Consider the following 20,837-nt stretch of genomic DNA (forward strand, 5'->3'; position numbering starts at 1 on the left):
GTGTATGTAAGACTCGTGGAAGGTTTTCAGTATAGGTACCGGTGAACATATTAAATTTACGTTGACTGAAATACCGAATACGGAATGTAAACGAGATCTAATACAATGTTTACTTTGTGAGAGAGGCTTATCTTTCGAGTCACAGCATCAGTTTTGCTGCGATAACGTGATAAGCGTTCCGATTATAGCGATAAATAAACGGCATGTGACGGTCGCCAGCCGTAAAGATATTACGTATCAAACAGCACCACATATCAAAAAAGTTTCATTTTATTATGAGTACAACACGATCAATGTTGGAATTTATAATTCAATCACCATTGTATTGTTTCTTCAGCTAAAACAGATAATTGGTAGCTTACTATGACGCGTTATAATGTTTGAGAATATAGCTTTTTGTACAAATTGAAACTGCCGACAACAAAGACCGTAAAAATCTCTGCTAATTATAAAACTTATTAGCGTAATAGCTACATAAATCGTCATAAAAACTTATAGGAAAAGTAAAATTTATATGAGTGGGAGCGAACCCGCGCAGACTCGTATCGGGCGTTGAACTCTGAGTCTCACTTTAGTCTTAAATATCCGTAAGTCGCTGAGGAATAAGGGAGAGAGCGCCCAAACTGTGTCTCCCTCGCACTTATGCGTTAGGCGACACACGGTAAAAACAAGGTTTTTGTAAGGAGGGTGTGACAAAAGTTATAAAAAAGAAAAAAGTTTGTAAAGTTGAGGAAAGGACAGGTTTGCAACAAATCTTGTTAAAACCTCTGGCAGTGCCAAGTGCTATTTTCCCCGTTGGATTAAATGGAGTAATCTTCACGTGCTTACAATGTGTCTGGAAGTTTCAAAGTGGTTTCCTTCTGAGTGGAAGACGCTGAACTTTGTTCCTTTACCACTTACTACTAGGCTTTTACCAGTTCCGATACTACAAGTTTTTTGTTAAGGCTCTTAGCTTTCCACCATTGCTCTAGATAGTTTTTTAATAACATAACATAAGAAGACAACTGTATTCCTAATTCGGGTGGTCAGAGATGCATTCATTGCATAATGGAGTAAGCACCCACGCCTCACTGAGCTTTCGGGCCGATATCGGACTTGTACCAATGAGTTTATCTTAAGAGAAATTTTCACTAACACATTTGGTCATTATTATACACGAAGACGATACGGCTCACGGACATTTTATCTAACAGAAACCTTAGTGAGACGTGGGCGCTTAGTCCATTATGCAATTAATGTATCTCTGACTACCCGAAATCGGGGAACGAACCTGCGCGGGCGGCGCTCCTTGTTGGAGAAGCAATCAGGTGACTTCCTAAACCTATCCAAAAATGTTACTGTACAATTCTAGAGAAAAGTTTATGCCTGTAACTGATTTCATAAACGTGTTGCTTTCAGGGATTTTCCCATTTGTCCGATTGCTCGTCCGATCAATCGATCGAATCGATGTGGTGAATAAAAAATACTGTGACTGATTTCATAAAAATACAAAGGAGGTATTTCCCGTTCGCCCAATCGTTCGATCGGTGGATCCATCCAATTAGACTTTTTTCTTGTTCACCATACCAATAGCAATAAGTAACAGCCGTCGTTTAAAAGGGAAAATGAAATCCTTTTGGGCCGATTAATTGGTCGACTAGCCGGACGAACGGGAAACACCCGCGTTTTTTATGTTTATGCAACCAGTCACAGTATTTTTTTTTTTCTAAACCGATTTTTAGAATAGATTAAACGTGCTTTTTATTCTAAAAAAATATTTAACTAGATGGGAAAAATAGAGAGATAAACTGGCTGGCAAAACCGTAGCTTACGTAAAATGTATCGCTCACTGCGGGTGGAGTTGGAAAAACTTTTTTCATATGCGGATGCAGGTGCCGCTTTTTCTTGTACCATTGAGTGAAGCTTACGAAAAAGTCTTACATTTCGTTCTAACCTTTGTAATATAAAATCTCATTCGTAATCTTTGTTGTTTGAATAGGCACATACGCAAGAAGAGCATTTGGAAACTTGGTATTAGCGTCCTAAAATACACTGGCCTGTAAAACTAAGTACTTTTTTTTCTAAACTATACAAGTTAGAGATATAAAATAATAAACGTTTTATAACTAATTTAATCAGATTTTTTTTATAATTTATATATATACAAAACTATACTCTTTATCGAGTGCTTTTTATTTCGAAAGTTGTGTACTGAAAAAGTTATTATAATTTTAAAGTGTGATACTTAGTTTTGCAGTCCGGTGTGTAGTTATGATGAACTGCAGTGAAATGTAAACTTAAATATACTTCGTGAAAAGTCTTAATCGTTATGAAAACTTTTAGGAAAAGTAAAATTTATATGACCAGAGATAACTTTTAAGAGCACACTTTTGGTCAGTGCCAAATTCTCTATATCCTTGTTTTATAAGCAATATCCTTGACCTGTATATGTAATACCCCTCCAATGAAGGTCGATTTATACAATTATTATCCCATATCACAGTTTAATCTACTATCAATTCCCCTTTGTTAACGCTATACAGTCCATTAGCGAAACTAATAAACGACTGAATTGTACACATCGCGAATTCGCGATATTCATTGTGATAACGCTCCGTAATTTAGTGTAAACAAGGGTGTTCCGCATTGGGACACGGCCGTGAGATCGTAACACAGGGTAATGTCATCCTGTATATGGATCTTCTGTGTTGTGACGTCATTACTTTGCAAACTCAGTTATTACCGAGTACGCCGCTTCCCTTTTGCCGCGACTTTGGTATAAGATTTCGTATAAGATACTGCTACTCGTACGATACAGGAAAATAATATGAATTTTCCTTTGTGTTTCTGAATTGAGTCTGCTTGTTTTCTCCCTGTCAGTATATTGTTCGATCACATTACATTCCATCAGTTACGTTTTCTGTAATCAAAATAAAATTACGATAAAATTACAGAATTATCGATAGAATGCATCAAAAGGCTTCTTCAGCGTCATTTGAATGATGTTTCTGAAACAAATGACGGGTGTCCGCTGATATTGTTGGTGATTCAGCATTATTTATCCCCAAAAGGTTATCCGTTATTAGGGTCAAGCTTTGCCTGACGGGTCGGTCCTTTCCTGTCCGCGTCATATGTCGCAGGTGATAAAACGACCCCAATTCTTTAGATTGGACGCCATATCCATCACTTGGCATCCTAGATTTCTCTATTTGGGCCCGCAGTTAAACACGAATTCATGGATGTGGTTTGTAGATTAGGCAGTTGGAATATTGATTTTGCCTATTAGATTGTATTCTTGAGAGATGTATAAGAAATGGATGCAATAATACATGTGGCGAGTGTCGACTGGCTGCTGAGGTGGCGGGCGGTCTGGGAAGTTTGAAGGCGTCGGCGGTGGTGGCGGGCGCGGGGTGGCGTTACGTAACGTCTGCCGCAGCGCTCCGCCCGGCCTACGACTCCGCCGCCGGAGGCCCGTCAATGCAAGCCACACGCCGCACGACTCCCGCCGCGCCGTTTCTGCCCATTGTCATCACCCACATGCTTGCTTGCTTCTCAGCTCAGCTTTTTATTGGTCCCCGTCCCGTCGTCAGCGAACTTTTTATTGCAAGACTGCTTCTGGAATAACAATGCTGTATCTTTAATGGATATCTCCCAAGTCCCCCGTTGCGTTTAGCTTGTTTATTGCTTCACCCCTTTATTCTTTCATAAAACTCTTGTGACTCGCAACGAATTATTCGTTTCCGTTTAAGTTTGTTAGAGGAAAACGTAGCCGCAATGTCGTTTTCTTTAGATTCAACAGTTCGGGTGAATCAGCGCGTGAATCAGTGACCGGTCACAGACGGTTTTCCCCACGTTTTCCCTCTGAATGAGGGTTATCTAAGTAGGCTGCTCATTTTAGTTCGGTTGGATTCCGACTGGAGTTTTTGTAATGCAAATATTCTTGGCTAGTGATTTATTTAGTTGTGTGTTTGCTTTTTGGAATTCTCAACGGAATTAAATGTAAAAATCCGGAAATTTGGAACAAAAGTTTGATTTTGCGAGTGCGAGGTGGTATTTTGTAGGTATTACTACCGTTGTGTTACGCGGGGATAGAGGGGTATAATCCCCGCGGCGTGGTTCGGGGGTCGTAAATAAGCGCGTGTCGCCGGCGCCGGAGTCCGGGCCTGTCCTCGGTCGGCACGCTGACCCACTTGCACGGCCTTCACGCCACTACTACACCGAATTAGGTGGCCACTAGAGAAATCCCCGCCGCCGTCTGAATATTTCGTTAGCCTGCGAATAACTGACCGCAACGCATTTAGTGATCGTAAGGTAGGTTAGAGAAACTAATTTCGCCGTGATCAATTTGTTGTTTACATTGTAGGTTATTTGCCTTGTTGTAGGGTTTTTTGTCATGTCGAAGACAAATGACTTATTTTCTAAAGATTTGCAATGTTTATCTTCTTTTCTTTTTTTAAACTATATTTACTTTATGTACATTTCTTTTATACCCATTTTAACATACCTATAAAAAGCTTTTTATGATGAAATGGATATAGTGTAAAATGTCTCTCAACCGATTGACACAAAAGCAAACAACAATATTAAGAATTAGCCTTTGTTCGACATAGGTTACGTTGGCGGACATTGTTGAGAGCTATTCCAAGGCAAACAGTATTACGGTCCTTGTGGTAACCCTCAATGGTTTACGACTGCCCTGTGCTCACAACGGGCATAAATCCCGGCTTTGTTGCCGTTGCCTGTTTGATTGGCGAAACTACATAAAATAACCAAAAAATGTCGCTTCAGTTTTTCATTTTCATGGTAAATGTTATGTATGTCCGTGATAGGGGTGCATAGGCCTTATGAGGAGTCCATGATATTGGAAGGACATCAAGAAGTTGACTTCAAGATGAGCGTATGATGAGTGCGTTTAGATACGAGATAATAAGTAACTAAACGTATAGGTACAGATATCCTGCTTGAAAAAAATCCACCTGGTTGTATCACACCTAAATCGAATGACCTGGCCTATCAAGCTCCCGAGGTGTCTCGATAGTCTTACACCTAATGGTGTCACCTCTTTAACATCAATCATACGACCACTAAATGGCTAAACGAACTTAATTGGCTCATGAGTAGATACGATAAAGATATTTAGGTACAATACTGAAAGTTATCAATGTTGTTAACATAACGAGCCTGTTATTGATGACGCTTCAGAATGAATACCATTCGTTACTTACACGACATTCTGAACACGTGCCTACGTTCCAATAAAGCCTTCCTATTAAAATACCATCAGCCGGCGAAAGAATAGAACCGATAATGGGACAAGTTGCGCTATTCAATAAATCGCGGCCATGCTTCAAATCTGAGTTATTACTTGCGCGTTGCGAAGTAACTTTGCGAGTCCTTTTGTAAATGTTATACTTTTAGATTAATCGATGGCTTGCCCTCGGGGTCTTGTTTTTGCGCGCGATCTCGTAAATTTTGTCACAACCTCATCCTTATTTTAAGATCCTTTTAGTGGCCTATAAGAAAACCTCTTTGAAACTCAGTGTTATTGGATGACATTTCATCAAGCGAATTTTCTAGAAATATTCGCGTCGTATTAACTTGATGTTTTCGGTCAAATCATCTATTCTCGCCGTAACCTTTACGATGTGGATGCTCGGCGCTTTTACTCTCATGTGGCTATAAATATATGTCTTCTAGTAAACCGCTCTGAAAGGGTATAAGATAAATTAACTTGGTCAGAATCATTCTTAAAATATGTCTACGTCGTGTGTTTTATTGAGTCCCCGAGTCATCCGATTTTGTCGACTATTCGAATGAAAAGGGACGTTAAAGTCAGACGTGTTGTTTCTACCAACAATAGCCCTTATCCTTTCCCATATCCTTTTCCCATTACAAATCCATTATTAAGGCATGGAAAGAGTTCCCTTCAGTCGATATAACAAAAACCGTTCGGATTCTTCCGGTCGGTATTGGGAGTCGGAAATTCAGACTATGAAAAGTAATATTACTAAGAAGTTATATTTACATTTTCATAAGTCTCTACATAGTGTTCTTCATACGTGTCGTCCACATATTGTATAGGTTTGACGTCATACCTGATATAGTCATTGTATTGTGTTTATGAGTGATAAGATTGCTGATTACTTTGCATATCCGTTCACTATTCTCCTTTGAGACTATTTGCACTAACTTCGTTTATTTTGCTTAATGTTGCTTCCAGGTTAGTTAAGCGAGAACGGTCAGCATAATTTTCAAACATTACCAGCAGAATTATAACAGTTTAACCCGAAAAAGGAAGCCAACTGGATCGTTTTTCAAAGTCAAACGCTGATGGTATAAATTCTTAAATTAATTGCGTCGGCGGGATTGTGGAGAGCCGCAAATAGGGCGGGTCAAAAGTTGGCTAGTGGCGACGAGCGATCTAGATGGGTCACCACGCGTCGCTGTAATTATGTGCCGAGATTTAGGGCCGCGCCTGCACAACAGCGACCCAGATCCACGTAATCCCCTTGACGCTTCCACTTCAACATCAAGCATTGTTTTTATCTTGTTTCGACAAAGTTTCCTCCATTTAATGACCCGAACGGCTCCACTGTTCCGAACTAAACCCCGTACTTATTATGGACGCCGCTTGTTGTTTTTTGAACAAAAACTGAATAGACCCGCTTCTTATCTGTGAATCGCAGACAAAGCAGATTGAAAATACCAACCTCGACATTGCATGCTTCTAAAAAATAGCTGCAATCTGCCGAAGGCCGTGTTGTGATATCGATTCCGCTTTTCTCTTTCGCGCGTTTACAGCTGGTTGCTTTGTCACGCCTCCGTAATATTTCCGATCCGGTCTACATTATATTTGTTTGTATTAATGTAAAAGATATATTCTTTGGTATATTGCAAAGACAGTTATGGCGTTACATAAAAAACGTTATGTAGAAGTTTTGTGTATATAGGTAATAGGATCTCTTTAAGGGTCTGTCTAGCAGGGAGCAGTTTGCGAAGGTGAAGGCCGTTGATTGCGTAACGCGTCGTGTGACGTGACGTGATCGACGAGCCTTCGCCGTGCTATGCCATTGGTGGGCCGATAGTAAAAACCGAACGTGCCTCTCGTAGCAACAACAACCTAAAACAGGCTAAATCGAGAACTCGATGCAGTATTGTTAAAATAGGACGAGCCAGCACGCACATACGGATTGAGTGAAATCGCTGTTGCTTAATTGAAACGTATGTTCCCTCTTAATCCGGTTCTGGGTGGCTGCCGCCCTCGCAGCTCGCCGAGTCGCCGCATGTTTAATTACAATTTTCACAAAATTAAAAGGTACAGGTGAAATCCGTATGCTAACTCATTAAAAATTTAAATTCCCTCTAAATTGGTTCGGTGAAATTGCTGAACGGTTTCAAGTGGGTACAATTGCTGTGTTTCTGTTTATATCGTCATGTTTTATTTGTACTCAACTTACAATTGCAGGCGTTATTTTAAAACAAAGCTATTTATGTAACAGTAAAGTACCTAATCTATAAGGGTGGCAAATTGGCAATTCATCTCGAAATGAGTGGGTGTGCATCTGACATGAACGTTTCGATCACAGAGGGGCAGATCAATATCGTAAGTGGTTATTGGTGGAAGTCCCGGTCTCGATTCAATGTTATGTATGGATTGATAGACTGGTTTACTCCGTAAATGTGGACGGATTTATTTTCAGCCCGTTAAGTCGCAGGTTTAATACGGTCCCATCAGTCACGCACGCTTCTTATCTTTGAAATAAATCAATTATTGTGGTTATTTATGCAGCTATTATAGTTATAAACTACTAGGGTTAATTCATATTTACATAAATATATAGTCGTTACATGACCCACGCCAGGGGTCTTTGGCGGCTCAATAGTAACCCTGACACCGGGGCTGATGGGGTCGGTCGTTTACCAACCCACGCGAGAGGAAACGAAAATAGTCAAAAACAAACATTTTCCTTATGGTAAAGGACCCGTCTTACCACATAAAATCCACACAATTTCCACGCTTAATATCGATTTTTTTATTGGTTACGGGTCGGGTAGATATAAGTAGCCCTATGACCTCACTGGTTCGATTGAAATACGTGACCTGACTCCGGATTTGCTTCCAAAGCCGTTCCGCAAAACATGAAAATTGTGGATCCAGCTATTCTAAAATGAGCCGTGAAAACTACTCTAAATATTACTAGTAATTGTCCATACGAAATTAGTGTCGTATCCGCATGAGAGCTTAATTTTGCAGAGCTCAAGTTAAAATTGCAACGATTCATTCTCTTCGACAACTTTAGATAGCGCTTTTATACTCTTCATGTTCTCTTTGTCTTTACTTATCTCTCGTCTGTAAAATGTTCCGAGAATTCTGAGTTTTTCGTACAATAGTCGAATAATACAACGAATGTGTGAGCGTAATTAAGCATGGCTCGTTTTCTTTTCATGATTCGGGCGCTCGCGCTCGAATGACTTTTCATTAAGGTAACGACTTTTACTTCAACAGGATTTTTGTAATTAATGGGTTTCTGAGTTCTTCATTCGAAAAAGATTCTATTTCATACGGGATCTGGAGTGGCGTTTAGACTTTGACTTTATTATGCGCAGGGCTTGAGTGTTAGTGTTGAAGTGAGGCATGGTAATCGGTGGAAGGCATCCACTCACTCTCGTCTAGGTTGTCGCGGCGCGGCCATGACCGTGGCCTTGACTAGTCTGCCTGGATGGATACACCGCCGCCACCCTAATGCGAAACATCCTTTTATAGCTCGCAGGCTTGTTGCTACGCTACGCAGACTGTTTTTAGCCCTCTTTTCACAAGTCGATATTATCCCCCCAACGCTAATAGATGAAGCCGAATCGAGCTTGATCAACTCGGAGCCTTGAAACTGACATGATAAGGGCGCGGATCCGGATATGAATTTCGAGACCGCGGTGGAATGAGATATTTGCTATCTCCACACATTTTTCCTCTGACACCTGTATTATCTCGAAGTTTGTTAAAGAAAACCTTATTAATGAAACCGCTCACGTAAAACAATGTAATCTTTCGGTTTGTATAATCATGTTATGTACTCTAAAGAAAAGGTCAGGTCCATACTGTATAGCAAAGTAATTAAGTGCCCTATAAAATAATAGTAAAATGTTTAAATGCCACCGAATCACGGTGCTTATCGAACACTGAAACGATGTTTGTTGTAAGACTTGTGTTGGACGGCGATATAAAATGTTCCCAGCGAAATGGCATTCTTTTATTTGCAGACAAGATGGGTCATGGCAAAAGGGCAATTTGAGATAAATTGAGCGCTAGAAGGCTTTTCTAAACAATCTGCCTTTCAGGCGTGTAACAAGCGTGGGTTCGAGTAATGAAGTTGCGTTTCATTGATATTTTAAAGTCATGTATTATACAAACGTATTTTTCTACACGCATCTCTGAGCTTTGCAGATGTGTTATAAATCTGTAACGCTTTGCCTGCTCTTGCACGTGTTGCCTGGAAAGGTCAATTCCACTCCACGATATCCTGAAATAAGTAAAGCATAATGTTAAAACAGAAGCGAAGGGAGTGAAGAAAATACATAAAATGAGTGAGCTGTTTATCAACCCCAACTTGGGGGTTAAAACATTCATCTAAGAAAGCAATATTGCAATTTGACATTTGATCATATAAAAGTAAGTGCGCAATGCAAACAAATGTCAAATAGCAATATTGCTTTCTTAGATGAATTGCTTCTTGACTGATGATTTATGTCCTGGTAACTTGTTTGTTGTGGTTAATACCTAATAACCTAACCTATGACTGTCATTAAACGTATACTATTTATCATATCTATCTTCGGACTTGGTTCCGCGTCGATAAACCACGTAAGGCTATTGGTCGAAGCCTTCCATATAATTCACGCCTCGTGTCACATTACATGTTATTCACGGGATCTGTAGTTCTGTCCACCCCGACAGGGTTTAAATACGTGAATTGTATCAATCTGTGTATGTCATAACGTTATCTTCTTTCATGCGATACGACTTGATTTTATCTTAGTAAACATTGCTATCATAAGTCTTATCTATGACAGAATAGTCACTCCGTACAAGTGGTCCCACATTAATATCTTTCAGCTTTATCTCTGAGGGTAGTTCGTTCCCAGGATATCGGGCAGACAATTTACGTGACTGCACGTCTTGTCTGATCCTCTGGGAATCACGTTTTTGCTTTGTATTTTGTGTATATTATGAGAAAATCCATTTAAGTAAGTAGTGCCTATAAATTTTATGGGTGAATAAATAGTTGAGTGGTTGGAATCTTAGTATATTAGTTGATGTATGGTGCATGGTGATTCTAATAGTCTCATTAAAACTCATTTACTAAGAAATTCTTCAAATAAAGCAGGTAAAGCCTTTTTTTGCTTAATGCGATCTGTTTCATATAACCTTTGATAGAGGACATTTATTATAGACAGAGATAGTAAATTAGTAGTAGTTAGAACTTAGTCAATGTAATGAAAAACATGTAGGTAGTAGGCTCGTTGCAGGAGATTGATGCGCTCACGTCGCGCGGACACGACAGCCACCGGTGTTAATTACAATGAAAAGCGTCGTAATTAGGTCCACTAATGGGGGCGCTATGTCGCAGGCTCGGGCGCCCCCTGAATTAATGGCACGACGCATTATCGCCCCCGCCCGGTGTCGCCGATGACCTACATTCGCGTTAGAACAATGGCCGACGCACACGCTTCCGTACTGGAGGAAATTGGAAAATTATAGACAATACGGGACACTTAGCTCGTTGAAACCTCGCTGTAATTCTGTCAAAGGTCTTGTTTAGTAGACTGTGATACTAACAACTTTATTGTTGGTGGATTTCTTTTGACGCTGGTTTTAGTAGCTCTAAACTGCAAGTGCAGAAGTGTAAGTTGCAGTAAGTGGCCACAGGTGTTCTCGTTTAATTTCTTTGTGCCAGCTTGTTAGCTGAAGGATGTGCGCTTTCGTCGTCCCGCCATTACGCGGGCCGGTCGCGGCGGCCCGTATAAATTGAATAATGGCCAACTCGCCTCAACTAAGTGGATTCTATTTTGCGTTACGTGCTCGCCCGATGGTGGCTCTGCTTCCATACGAATCACGAAAGCTAAACCCATGTCTAACTTACCAAAATGGACGGTTAACATAACGATTGCTTACGCTCCTGCGCTTCAAAGGTTTCGTTTTTTACCGCTTTTAATTTAGTTTGTATTTGTTGGTTGGAAGTTTTCTAGGTTTCTCGATTAAAAGTTGAAATAATGTCGATTCGGGATTGGAGAATTTCAGATGGACTTTTGACTAACTTAAGTCCCTTTCACGTTTACCTACTCGTACAAGTCGTACATGCGATCGATAATTCTCCGTGTTTTCTTCCCTTCATCTTTTGAATATTTTGAAGTGTCCTCAAACTCAACCTAAAAATAATCGAAATCTGCAGAGTGAATCCTTCAAATACTCGACCACAGTAAAAAATCTAGTTTTATGATTATACTTATTAGTATTGAACTGACTGTTCTTCCTTCCAACCCGCGAAGGGAAAACCAGCCCAATACACGTTAGGTCACATACCTCCGAAAATGCATTTCTCGGGTTTCCTCACGATGTTTTCCTTCACTGCTGAGCACGTGCTAATCATTTATGATCCAAACATGAATTCGAAAACAAATTCGACAATCATTGGTTTAGGCCTGGGCTGGATTCGAACCTGCGACCTCGAAGTAAGAGGCATGCGTTCTACCAATTGGGCTACCACGGCTCTATTCATACAATATTTAATGTACTCTTATTGTCAACAGGCGCAAAGCGACGATGACGACGTCGGCCCCGACGATGTCAACGTCGCCGTCGAAGGCGGCTTCATGGATGAATTCTTCAGTGAGGTGAGTACCAGCTTTAGTCCCCTCAGCGTCTCCCATTTGGCCGACCAAGCGGTGAAAGTCCGACAAAAGGCACCCGTAGCGCTCATGTCGCGCGAGATGCGATTAATGAATCTACTCAATTGGTTACTAGACAAATAATCTAATACTATTGACTCTGTCGCGTTAACGTAACGAGTAGTATAGAGACGGGTTTAGTGCTCCTATTTATACCTATTTAACAGAAAAATCTTACAACATAACATAAACATATACGTCCCACTGCTAGGCACAGACCTTATATACTGCGGGTTGGTAGAGGTGATTTTTACGGCCGGGGCAAACAGCTAAATGTCTTCCGAAACACGAAATCATCTTACTTTTTCGTACAATCAGGTGATTCAAGCCTGAATAGTCCTTACCAAACAAGGACAAATAGCTTATCATGTCACATATTTAAGCATTATTAACGTACAGAATTATAAAGCTATCACCACACCAACTCTAAATGCAGTGAACACGTAGCATTAATATCTATCTCTATTGTCACTGCACACAAACCGAGCAAAGATGCGAGAGCTTTGTTATTACACAGAGAAATAACAGAGTAGACTGGAATATAAAAATGTCTATGTAGGGTAGCCTTTATGTGTGGTAACTTTGAAATTTAGTACGTTCCACGGTACACCAAGTTAGTATTTTATGCATGCACCATTTTATGTGGTTATGATCAGCTGAAGCCACTAAAGTATCTATAAAAGTTTCAATACTAAAGTGTACTGCAACTTTCTTTATTTCTTTACTCTTCAAGTCGAGAAATGTGTCATTTAGGGGTACCTATGCCCAAACTTATTGAAAAAGAAACGCGGTATAAGAAACACCTTTCTGTCAGTGGTATACTACACCCCGAACACTTAATATAAAAATCTCGCTCTTATCATGTGCCGCCTAATGTGTAAGTGCGAACGAGACACAGTCCGCGCGCTCTCCCTTTTACTCCTTAGCAGCTTACGGCCTAAGGTCGGGTTTCCGTGGACGCGGAGATGGGCGGAGAAGAGCGGAGAAGAGCGGAGATGTGCGGATTAGACCAATCACAGCGTTCGAGAGAGCGAAAAACGAAGACGCTCTGTCACTCTCTCCCTCACGCTGATTGGTCGATTCCTCCGCGTCACAGCTCCGCGTCAATAGAAACGCAGTCTTAGACTAAAGTAAGACCCAGAGGGTGTGAGGTCGATGCCCTATACGAATTCTTTATTCTATGGTTATTCTTAGGGTGAATGTAGATAACACGGTACGTCTTTAGTTAGGAATATAACGCGCTGTGATCCGCAGACTGACATAAACTAATTGTACCTGAATATAAATTCGCCGCTATCCTAATACCATGCTAAATGCGCGAAAACTACACGTTGCAGTCGTTCACTTGTAGTACCTCTCTGTTAGACCCTTACACCTCTAAAACAACACAGTTTCCAGGCATTTCTATTTTCTAGTTTTACAATAGAGTTACCTTAGCTCCGGCTTTAAATTAGGAGCTTCGCTACAAAATGCGCGGTAGAATAATATATTATGTTGTTCTCCTAACGAATAAATGCCTCGTTTATTTCCTTTGCATTCTCCGGGAGCTGTTTATACATTTATCTAGCTAGATGGTCTTTACCTCCAGTTGCAAACTTGGTATACAAACAGATATAGTCAATAGTGAACTCAATACTCAGACGAACAGCACATAATTAGCATATACATAATACATTCTCATTCATACTTGTTGAGATCACAATAGTTTGTACCTTCCATACCTGGCCTGCGACGTCGTATAACACACATAAACAGCCTATATACGTCCCACTGCTGGGCACAGGCCTCCTCAGGGCAATCAATCGAAGGGGGTATGGAGCATACTCCACCACGCAACACACGCGACGTCGTATAAAATTTGTTATTTCTGCATGCTCTGGATAGTAGTTATAGTGAGGAGGACGCTTTACAATTAAATTCCAACTTTTTATTTTATTTCTTTACAGCAAGGAAGGTCGATGATTCTATGCTGTTCTGTAGGATTAACATGCGCAACGTGATAAAATGTTGACACGGTCTTTTTATCGATTCTGACGATATGTCGTTTTGTCGATTGGTGCTAATATGTGAGTGAACCCAAATAAGTCATATAGTTCTGTCAAAATACGAACAAAATCACGTGACAAACATGAAAGGGAAAAAACAAAGTTATCGATTTCGACAAAATTTATTGAATCGATCGATAATTTTATCATTACTGGGAGCAAATAAAAAACATATTATAACACGTTCAGCTGCTTCTCTTCTCGGGCATGTCGTAAATTCCAACAGGATTGTGTCCTTAACATGATGGACAATTGTGGGCTATAGGTCTCTCCATAGTCACCATATGATCTTTTTTTGATGACGTCTGCTCATCTCGTTTTTGGTCTTCCTCGACTTCTGAACCCAATGTTCAGGTCAATCATTTTGTCCCTAATGTCAGTACTCAGGTGGTCTCCGTCTGATGTGTCCAAACCACCGCAGGCTACAACAAACTTACATTTTTTTGAATAAAAAAATAATTACCTTAATCACTATACGACTATACATAATGCATATATTACAACTTAATACACTTTCTACATTGTCTTGATGACGTGATGACAAGGTTTGTCGCAGTAATCAGCCTTTATTAAATGTGTTCCCGCGTAATCTACATACGCGATGGACTAAAAGCCCGCGCTAATTTAATTGATGCAGCCGTGGAACTTATTCGCGGTCTCTCTCTAACTGTTGCTTCCGTGTGAGATAGACTACGGGAGTGCTTTGTGTTAATTGCTTAGAATCCGATATTCTATATGGCTCAAGTTCATTTTCGTTTCGGATTATTTATTCTACATATGTCTCAGTCCCGGTTACTTAAATAAGTCCTACATTATAGATGTCTACAGGTTGATGTCCTAAAGCGTTATCAGTTTTTCTTTTCGTCTCTAAAAGTGTTTCCGGAAGCCATTTATTCATTTGGTTTTTGGATAAACATATGGTAACCTTGGTACTCGATACCACAACCTACACTAACTATATACGTACTAGTATTACGTATTATCTTCTATTTAAAAGTTTGTTATTGTCTGTGACCATAAATACACTTCTCATCAAAAAAATCGAAACACCTTGCAAGTTTACGTTTTGTCAGGATTATCAGAAAAATGTGTACATTTAGGAATAAATGTTAAATGTCGTTTAATAGTGAGTAATATGAGCTTATCAAATCTTAATGTTAATGTTCTAAATTTAAATGAATTTTTCATAGGTTTCGTATTTTGTTAAATGAGTCATTTTTATTCCGTATGGAGTATAAAGGAAATGGATAAAACAACACACGTAAATGAAAAAAAAAAGCTAAAAAACGTTTATTTAATAACTTGTATTCCCTCCCCGAGCTCTAATTACTGCTTCCATACGGTTCTTCATCGATCGGATGAGAGTCACGATCACATACTGTGGTATATTGTCCCATTCCTCTTGGATTGCATCTTGCAGCTGGCTAAGTGTTTCTGGGGCAGGATCTCTTGCTCGAATTCGTCTCTTTAATTCATCCCACAGATGTTCAATGGGATTCATGTCCGGGCTTCTTGCTGGCCATTCCATAATAGAGATATCGACTTCGTTAAGATAATCTCGTACGACGCCCGCGGTGTGAGCCCTAGCATTGTCGTGCATGAATATGAAGCCGTTGCCAATAAAATGTGCATAGGATATCACATGAGGCTCGAGACACTCTTCGACGTACCGATGACAGTTTAGTGCAGGCAGACGTGGCCCAGACACGAAAGCAAGCTCTGTCTTACCGTCGGCGCTGATTCCTCCCCAAACCGTCCACGAACCGCCACCATAGCTGACCTTTTCTTCAATGCAGCATTGTGCATAGCGTTCTCCGTCTCTTCTGTAGACCTTGTTCCTTCCGTCGTTACCATACAGCATAATTTTACACTCATCAGAAAAGAGAACTTTGCTCCACTGTAGGTATGACCAATTTAGGTGCTCACGTGCAAAGTTAAGGCGCGCTCTTCGATGGTCTGCAGTTAATTTCGGCCCATTTGCTGGCTTATGCGGTACCAGTCCACGATCCTTCAACCTTCTTCTAATTGTAGAGTCACTTACAGCCACCCTTCGTACAACACGAAGCCGCTGCTGCAGTTGAAAAGCGTTAAGGCGTCGATTTCTTAAAGAAGTTGTTACAATAAATCGATCATCTCGCTCAGAAGTGACCCGATTCCTGCCAGATCCTGAACGGCGCGTGAACAAACCAGTCTCCCGATAACGTTTATAGACTCTATGAACAGATGACAGGCTTAGATGCAGTCTTGCAGCCACAACACGCTGACTAAGGCCAGAATCCAGCAATGCCACAACTTGGGCGGCTTCTGTGGGCGAAGTATCCATACGTTTTAGAAAAAAAACCTTTTTTCAGACGTCCCAAAGTCACAGTATTGAAATAAAAAACAAAAAGTTTAAGGATAGGCGCCAATTTTTAGTTTTTAAACGCTAAATGTACTCCAACCCTAAACACACATTTGTCTCAAAACAGTGATTCATTTCGTTTATAAGATAAACAAATGAAATTCTAATTTTGAATTTAGAATTTTCGCTTGTTACTGTAATGGCCAAATTGCCAGCTATACATTTATGTATTTTTTTTCATCGTATGAATTCTTTTTTGTGTTAAATTCGGACAGAAACAATGAAAACGGAAGTGTTTCGATTTTTTTGATGAGAAGTGTAGTTATAGTAAGTAGTTCCCCTTACTCGTCTATAAATAAAATTATAATTATTATCCAATCCATTTAAAACTCGTAATTTATTTTTCGCTAACAAAATGTCATCACATTAAATAGACGTAACCCTGCCTGTCCGTCAACGTGTTAAAAATCCCAGAAAATCCTCTAAATTAAACATATCTCTTTAAATCATTATTATAGCGAAGCCAAACATCCAGAAAATTATCACCCAGGGTTATGAGGGTCGTCATAGGTCCGTTAGTCTGTTTGTCCCTTATCTCGCAAAGCGTGGATATAAATAATGCAAATGGCTGGAATTAACTTAGATTAGTCCACTGAATCAGGAGACCTGTATCAGGGAAAGGCTTATGCAAATTCCTCCTTGTGCTACGTGATACAAAGAGCTGTAGATTGCAAAACTCATTTAGCTCGGTCCGTTATTTCTTCTGTCGTGTGGATTGTGAAATCAATAGCCGACTTCATCAACCCTGACCATAGAATAAGGAATAATACTAAGTATAGAACAGAACGGCAACTCTCCGCTCCTCACCAGCGTCTGAGCTAAGTTTAGACTTAGTTTAGACTTGAATTGTACAGCGTCAGACGTCACACACACAGATGCGCTCGTACGATAACGTCAATGTGTGATGTCTGTTTAAAACGAGATGTTTGTATGAAGTGTCCGGGGTGTGCTCTGGCGTCAGGGTTCCTACCAGTTAATACGGAGCTGCCATAAGCCCCTGTCATAGCTAATGTAACGATATGATTATTGAGGTAACTGCCGGGACCTACTGTTTGACATGCCCCCCGAAGCGCGGATTATCTTACTTTCGGACAATCGGATGATCAGTCTCCAATGTCTAACTAAACTAAGGATCACAAAGTGGTTTTTGTGATTAAGTCCCCACCGGGATTGGAACGCAACCACTAGACCACGTGTACTGTGTGTGACATGGTAACATAGACAAGATAACATACAGAGATATGTTCTTTTTATTTTCTCCGTAAAATCAATTTCCTCAAAATAAGATAGCTCTTGTTATATTTATACGAGAAAAGTGTTAATAAAGAAATCGAATGACAGGACGGGAACTCTAGTAACAGATACGCGTTGCTTTTGTTTTGTCCATGACTCAGTCTGAGGCAGCGTTTCCTAGGCCACTATCGACAGTCTATCAATAACATAACATAACAGAAACAGCCTATATTCGGCCCACTGCTGGGCACAGGCCTCCCCTCAATCAGCCGGAGGGGGTATGGAACCTACTCCACCACGCTGTTCCAATGCGGGTTGGTGGAGGTGTTTTTACGGCTGACCAACTGCTTAACGTGCCCTCCGAAGCACGGAATCATCTTACTTTTTCGGACAATCATTATCAGGTGATTCAAGCCTGAAAAGTCTTTACCAAACAAAGGACAGTCTTACAAAGTGATTTCGACAATGTCCCCATAGGGAATCGAACCCGGACCTCCAGATCGTGAGCCTAACGCTCTAACCTATAGACCACGGAGGCTGTTATTAATAGTTTTAAAAAAAAACATAGTGTCGATGGGCTACCGATAGTATCGATACTGACGATAGTATTACTTCTGACTATTGCAAGGAATATCGCCACAAACTGACTAAGGACTATTGCTATGTAACGGTAGTAATGATTTAAATGAGCTATTGATAGAATTGTCGACTTATTAGTTCAGACAGTACTCTGAGGACCATGAAAGCAATATGGTTACAATGCAAGATGCGCTTTTCATGCTGTACTTCTACGTAATAAGTCAATATTGTATCCAATCAAATTTTAGGAGTAGTATAGTAGGAGGTACCTATTGCTTAGTACAGAATGATGTCAAGTAACAGGTTATATATTATAGCTGGATCAGTTTTATAGAACTATATATACTTGATTGCTACTTAGCAATAAGGCCGCCTATTGTACTCTTTCTATTTCTCTTTTGTTTTGTATTTACTGTGTGTGCAATAAAATATTTGTTATGTTATGTACCACATACCACATACCGCTTTTAGGATTATCTATCTATGGAATTTATCACCTTGAAAGTAGCGAAACTCGACAATACGACCACAACACATCACAGACTGACGAGTGTCAACATAGGGATGACATGTGGGAAGTGAGTGAGCGAGTGTAGTGTGAGTCAGTGAGTGATATTTTCTGATTCATGGGATTTAGAATTAAATGCAAGTCATTGACAGAAAAAACAAAAAGCGGCAGAAGTAATAAACACATGCTTTTGTGTAGCGCCGTTTGATTCTAATAATAACACATATGCGTAATTTATTCCATTATGTAGGTTAACAAGGTATGTCGAGGCCTAGCGGTTCTTATATAGGTATTTAAGAGTGAATGACTTAGTTACATGTGTACTTTGTTACCACTTGGTTACCACCGTTCCGTGCACGGTTGTACTCGTACGTCGGGATTTCCCTAATAGCCAATCGTACACGCCCGGTTTAAACTAGTGAAAACACTGTCGAATACGGCTAATGTCTTCCATGCACGATACCTACTTAAAGATTCAATTGTATAGTCCGTAATTGCGCAGGACCTAACCGACCGGACCTATCAAATCTTCAGTAGGGCTAACATGCGCAAGGTGATAAACATTTTATCACGGACATTTTGTCGATTCTGACGACATAATTATGTCGTTTTGTCGGTTGGTGCTAATATATGAACCCAAATAGGTCATGTTGTTCTGTCAAAATACGAACAAAAAGCACGTGCCACGCGTGTTAGGGGAAAAAATAAACTTATTGATTTCGTCAAGATTTATTGAATCGACCGATAATTTTATCACATGTTAGCATGTTAGCCTTGCAGGTTAGGTAAGCGGACCACGTGAAAACGGAATATCGCTAGGGAGATTACGAGTCAGTAATAGGCTAGTGGCCAACTAGTCAAATCAGTTATTTTTTACTAAACGTCAAAACACGAAATTACTATGGAATTTGTGTGAAAAAGCAACCTATGATGTCATAGAAAGTCGTGATAAAATGTCGCACTCATTATTACATTTTTCTTTATTAAAATTTAAAAATAACTAAATAGAAAAAAGAAAACGTTTTTTGTCACCTTAAGATCTGTTTTTATTTAGTAATCAGAATTTCATAATTTATCTTTGACCTAGGAAACTGCCCTATTGCAAAGGACACGCATTGCATGGTACGTAGGACTTCTCCTATCGTGTGGATTGTGAGGTGGATTACCAACCTCAGCAACCCTGGTGTCAGGGTTATTAATATTGTAGAGCCGCCAAACGCCCTTGACTTGGCTCATGTATGATGCTGTAAAAATGCTGTGGATTATGGCATGTGGATATATTACAGATAATGATCTGGTGAATAGTCAGTATTCTGTGTTTATCTGTTTACAAAAGTGTCTGCAAGATTTCCTTTCACCACAGGTGGCTCTGCTTACCTCGATAGACTATGTAGCTACGTGTGTAAGTCTAAAACTTGCTCATGCAATGGGTCAATAAATCAAGATTGTGCTAGCTAAGCTCTCGTCGGCGCGACGTTCGCAGTCCATTCCTCTTTTCTGCCATTTCCTCCGCTCATTTTCTATTTATACAGCTTTAACGTTGAATTAGAATACACATTGAAATAACTGCATATAATTAGACAACATCTTAGAGCAACGGGGCCGTGCTCTGTGCATGAGACACGACAAATCTATCCGTATTGTTGTAAACTAAATCTGTTGCGAGTTGAAAAGCGCATATCTCATCGCGGAATGGCGTAAAAGTTTCAGTGACAGGAAACAAGTCTCGGGTAACACTCGATATAACGGACAAACTGTTTGTATAGCCAGTACGAATGTGCTAGAGTTGTCACATTCAGTAACAGCTATAATAGGGTATTTGACTGTACTAACATATACTAATACAATACACTATAATAGTAGCATGAATAAATCTGCTCCGGAAGGCACGTAAAGTCTTTTTGACTTTTTGTCGGTAGTCCTTAAGACAAGTCGAAAGCCTTTGGATACCTTGAAATTTCTGAAGTTAACACTCCCTTTACGAAAAGTTCAGCAATGAATATTACAAGTATAAGTAAGTAGTATTATTGTCAGGGGCCTTTAGCGGCTCAATAGTAACCCTGACTCCAGTGTCGATGAGGTTGGTAGTCCACCTCACAACCCACACGATAGAAGAAGAGAAGCAATGAATATTGATATGCCGTGGAGA

At 40.1% G+C, this 20,837-nt stretch overlaps 1 protein-coding gene across 9 annotated transcripts in view; it reads left to right on the top strand.

The window, feature by feature from the left end:
• The window catches only part of LOC126367828 (syntaxin-1A), a 72,367-nt gene that overhangs the window by 6,650 nt on the left and 44,880 nt on the right, over positions 1 to 20,837 (top strand). For all 9 annotated transcript variants that reach the window (XR_007566515.1, XR_007566516.1, XM_050011588.1 and 6 more), the window contains exon 2: positions 11,785 to 11,868. Coding sequence is in view for 7 of the 9 variants with exons in the window: in XM_050011588.1 (XP_049867545.1) it covers positions 11,785 to 11,868 (84 nt within the window). In the remaining 2 variants the exon portion in view is untranslated. The remainder of the gene's footprint in view (positions 1 to 11,784; positions 11,869 to 20,837) is intronic.

Source organism: Pectinophora gossypiella, chromosome 6 (genome assembly GCF_024362695.1).
Source record: "Pectinophora gossypiella chromosome 6, ilPecGoss1.1, whole genome shotgun sequence".
In the NCBI taxonomy this organism is placed as follows: domain Eukaryota; kingdom Metazoa; phylum Arthropoda; class Insecta; order Lepidoptera; family Gelechiidae; genus Pectinophora; species Pectinophora gossypiella.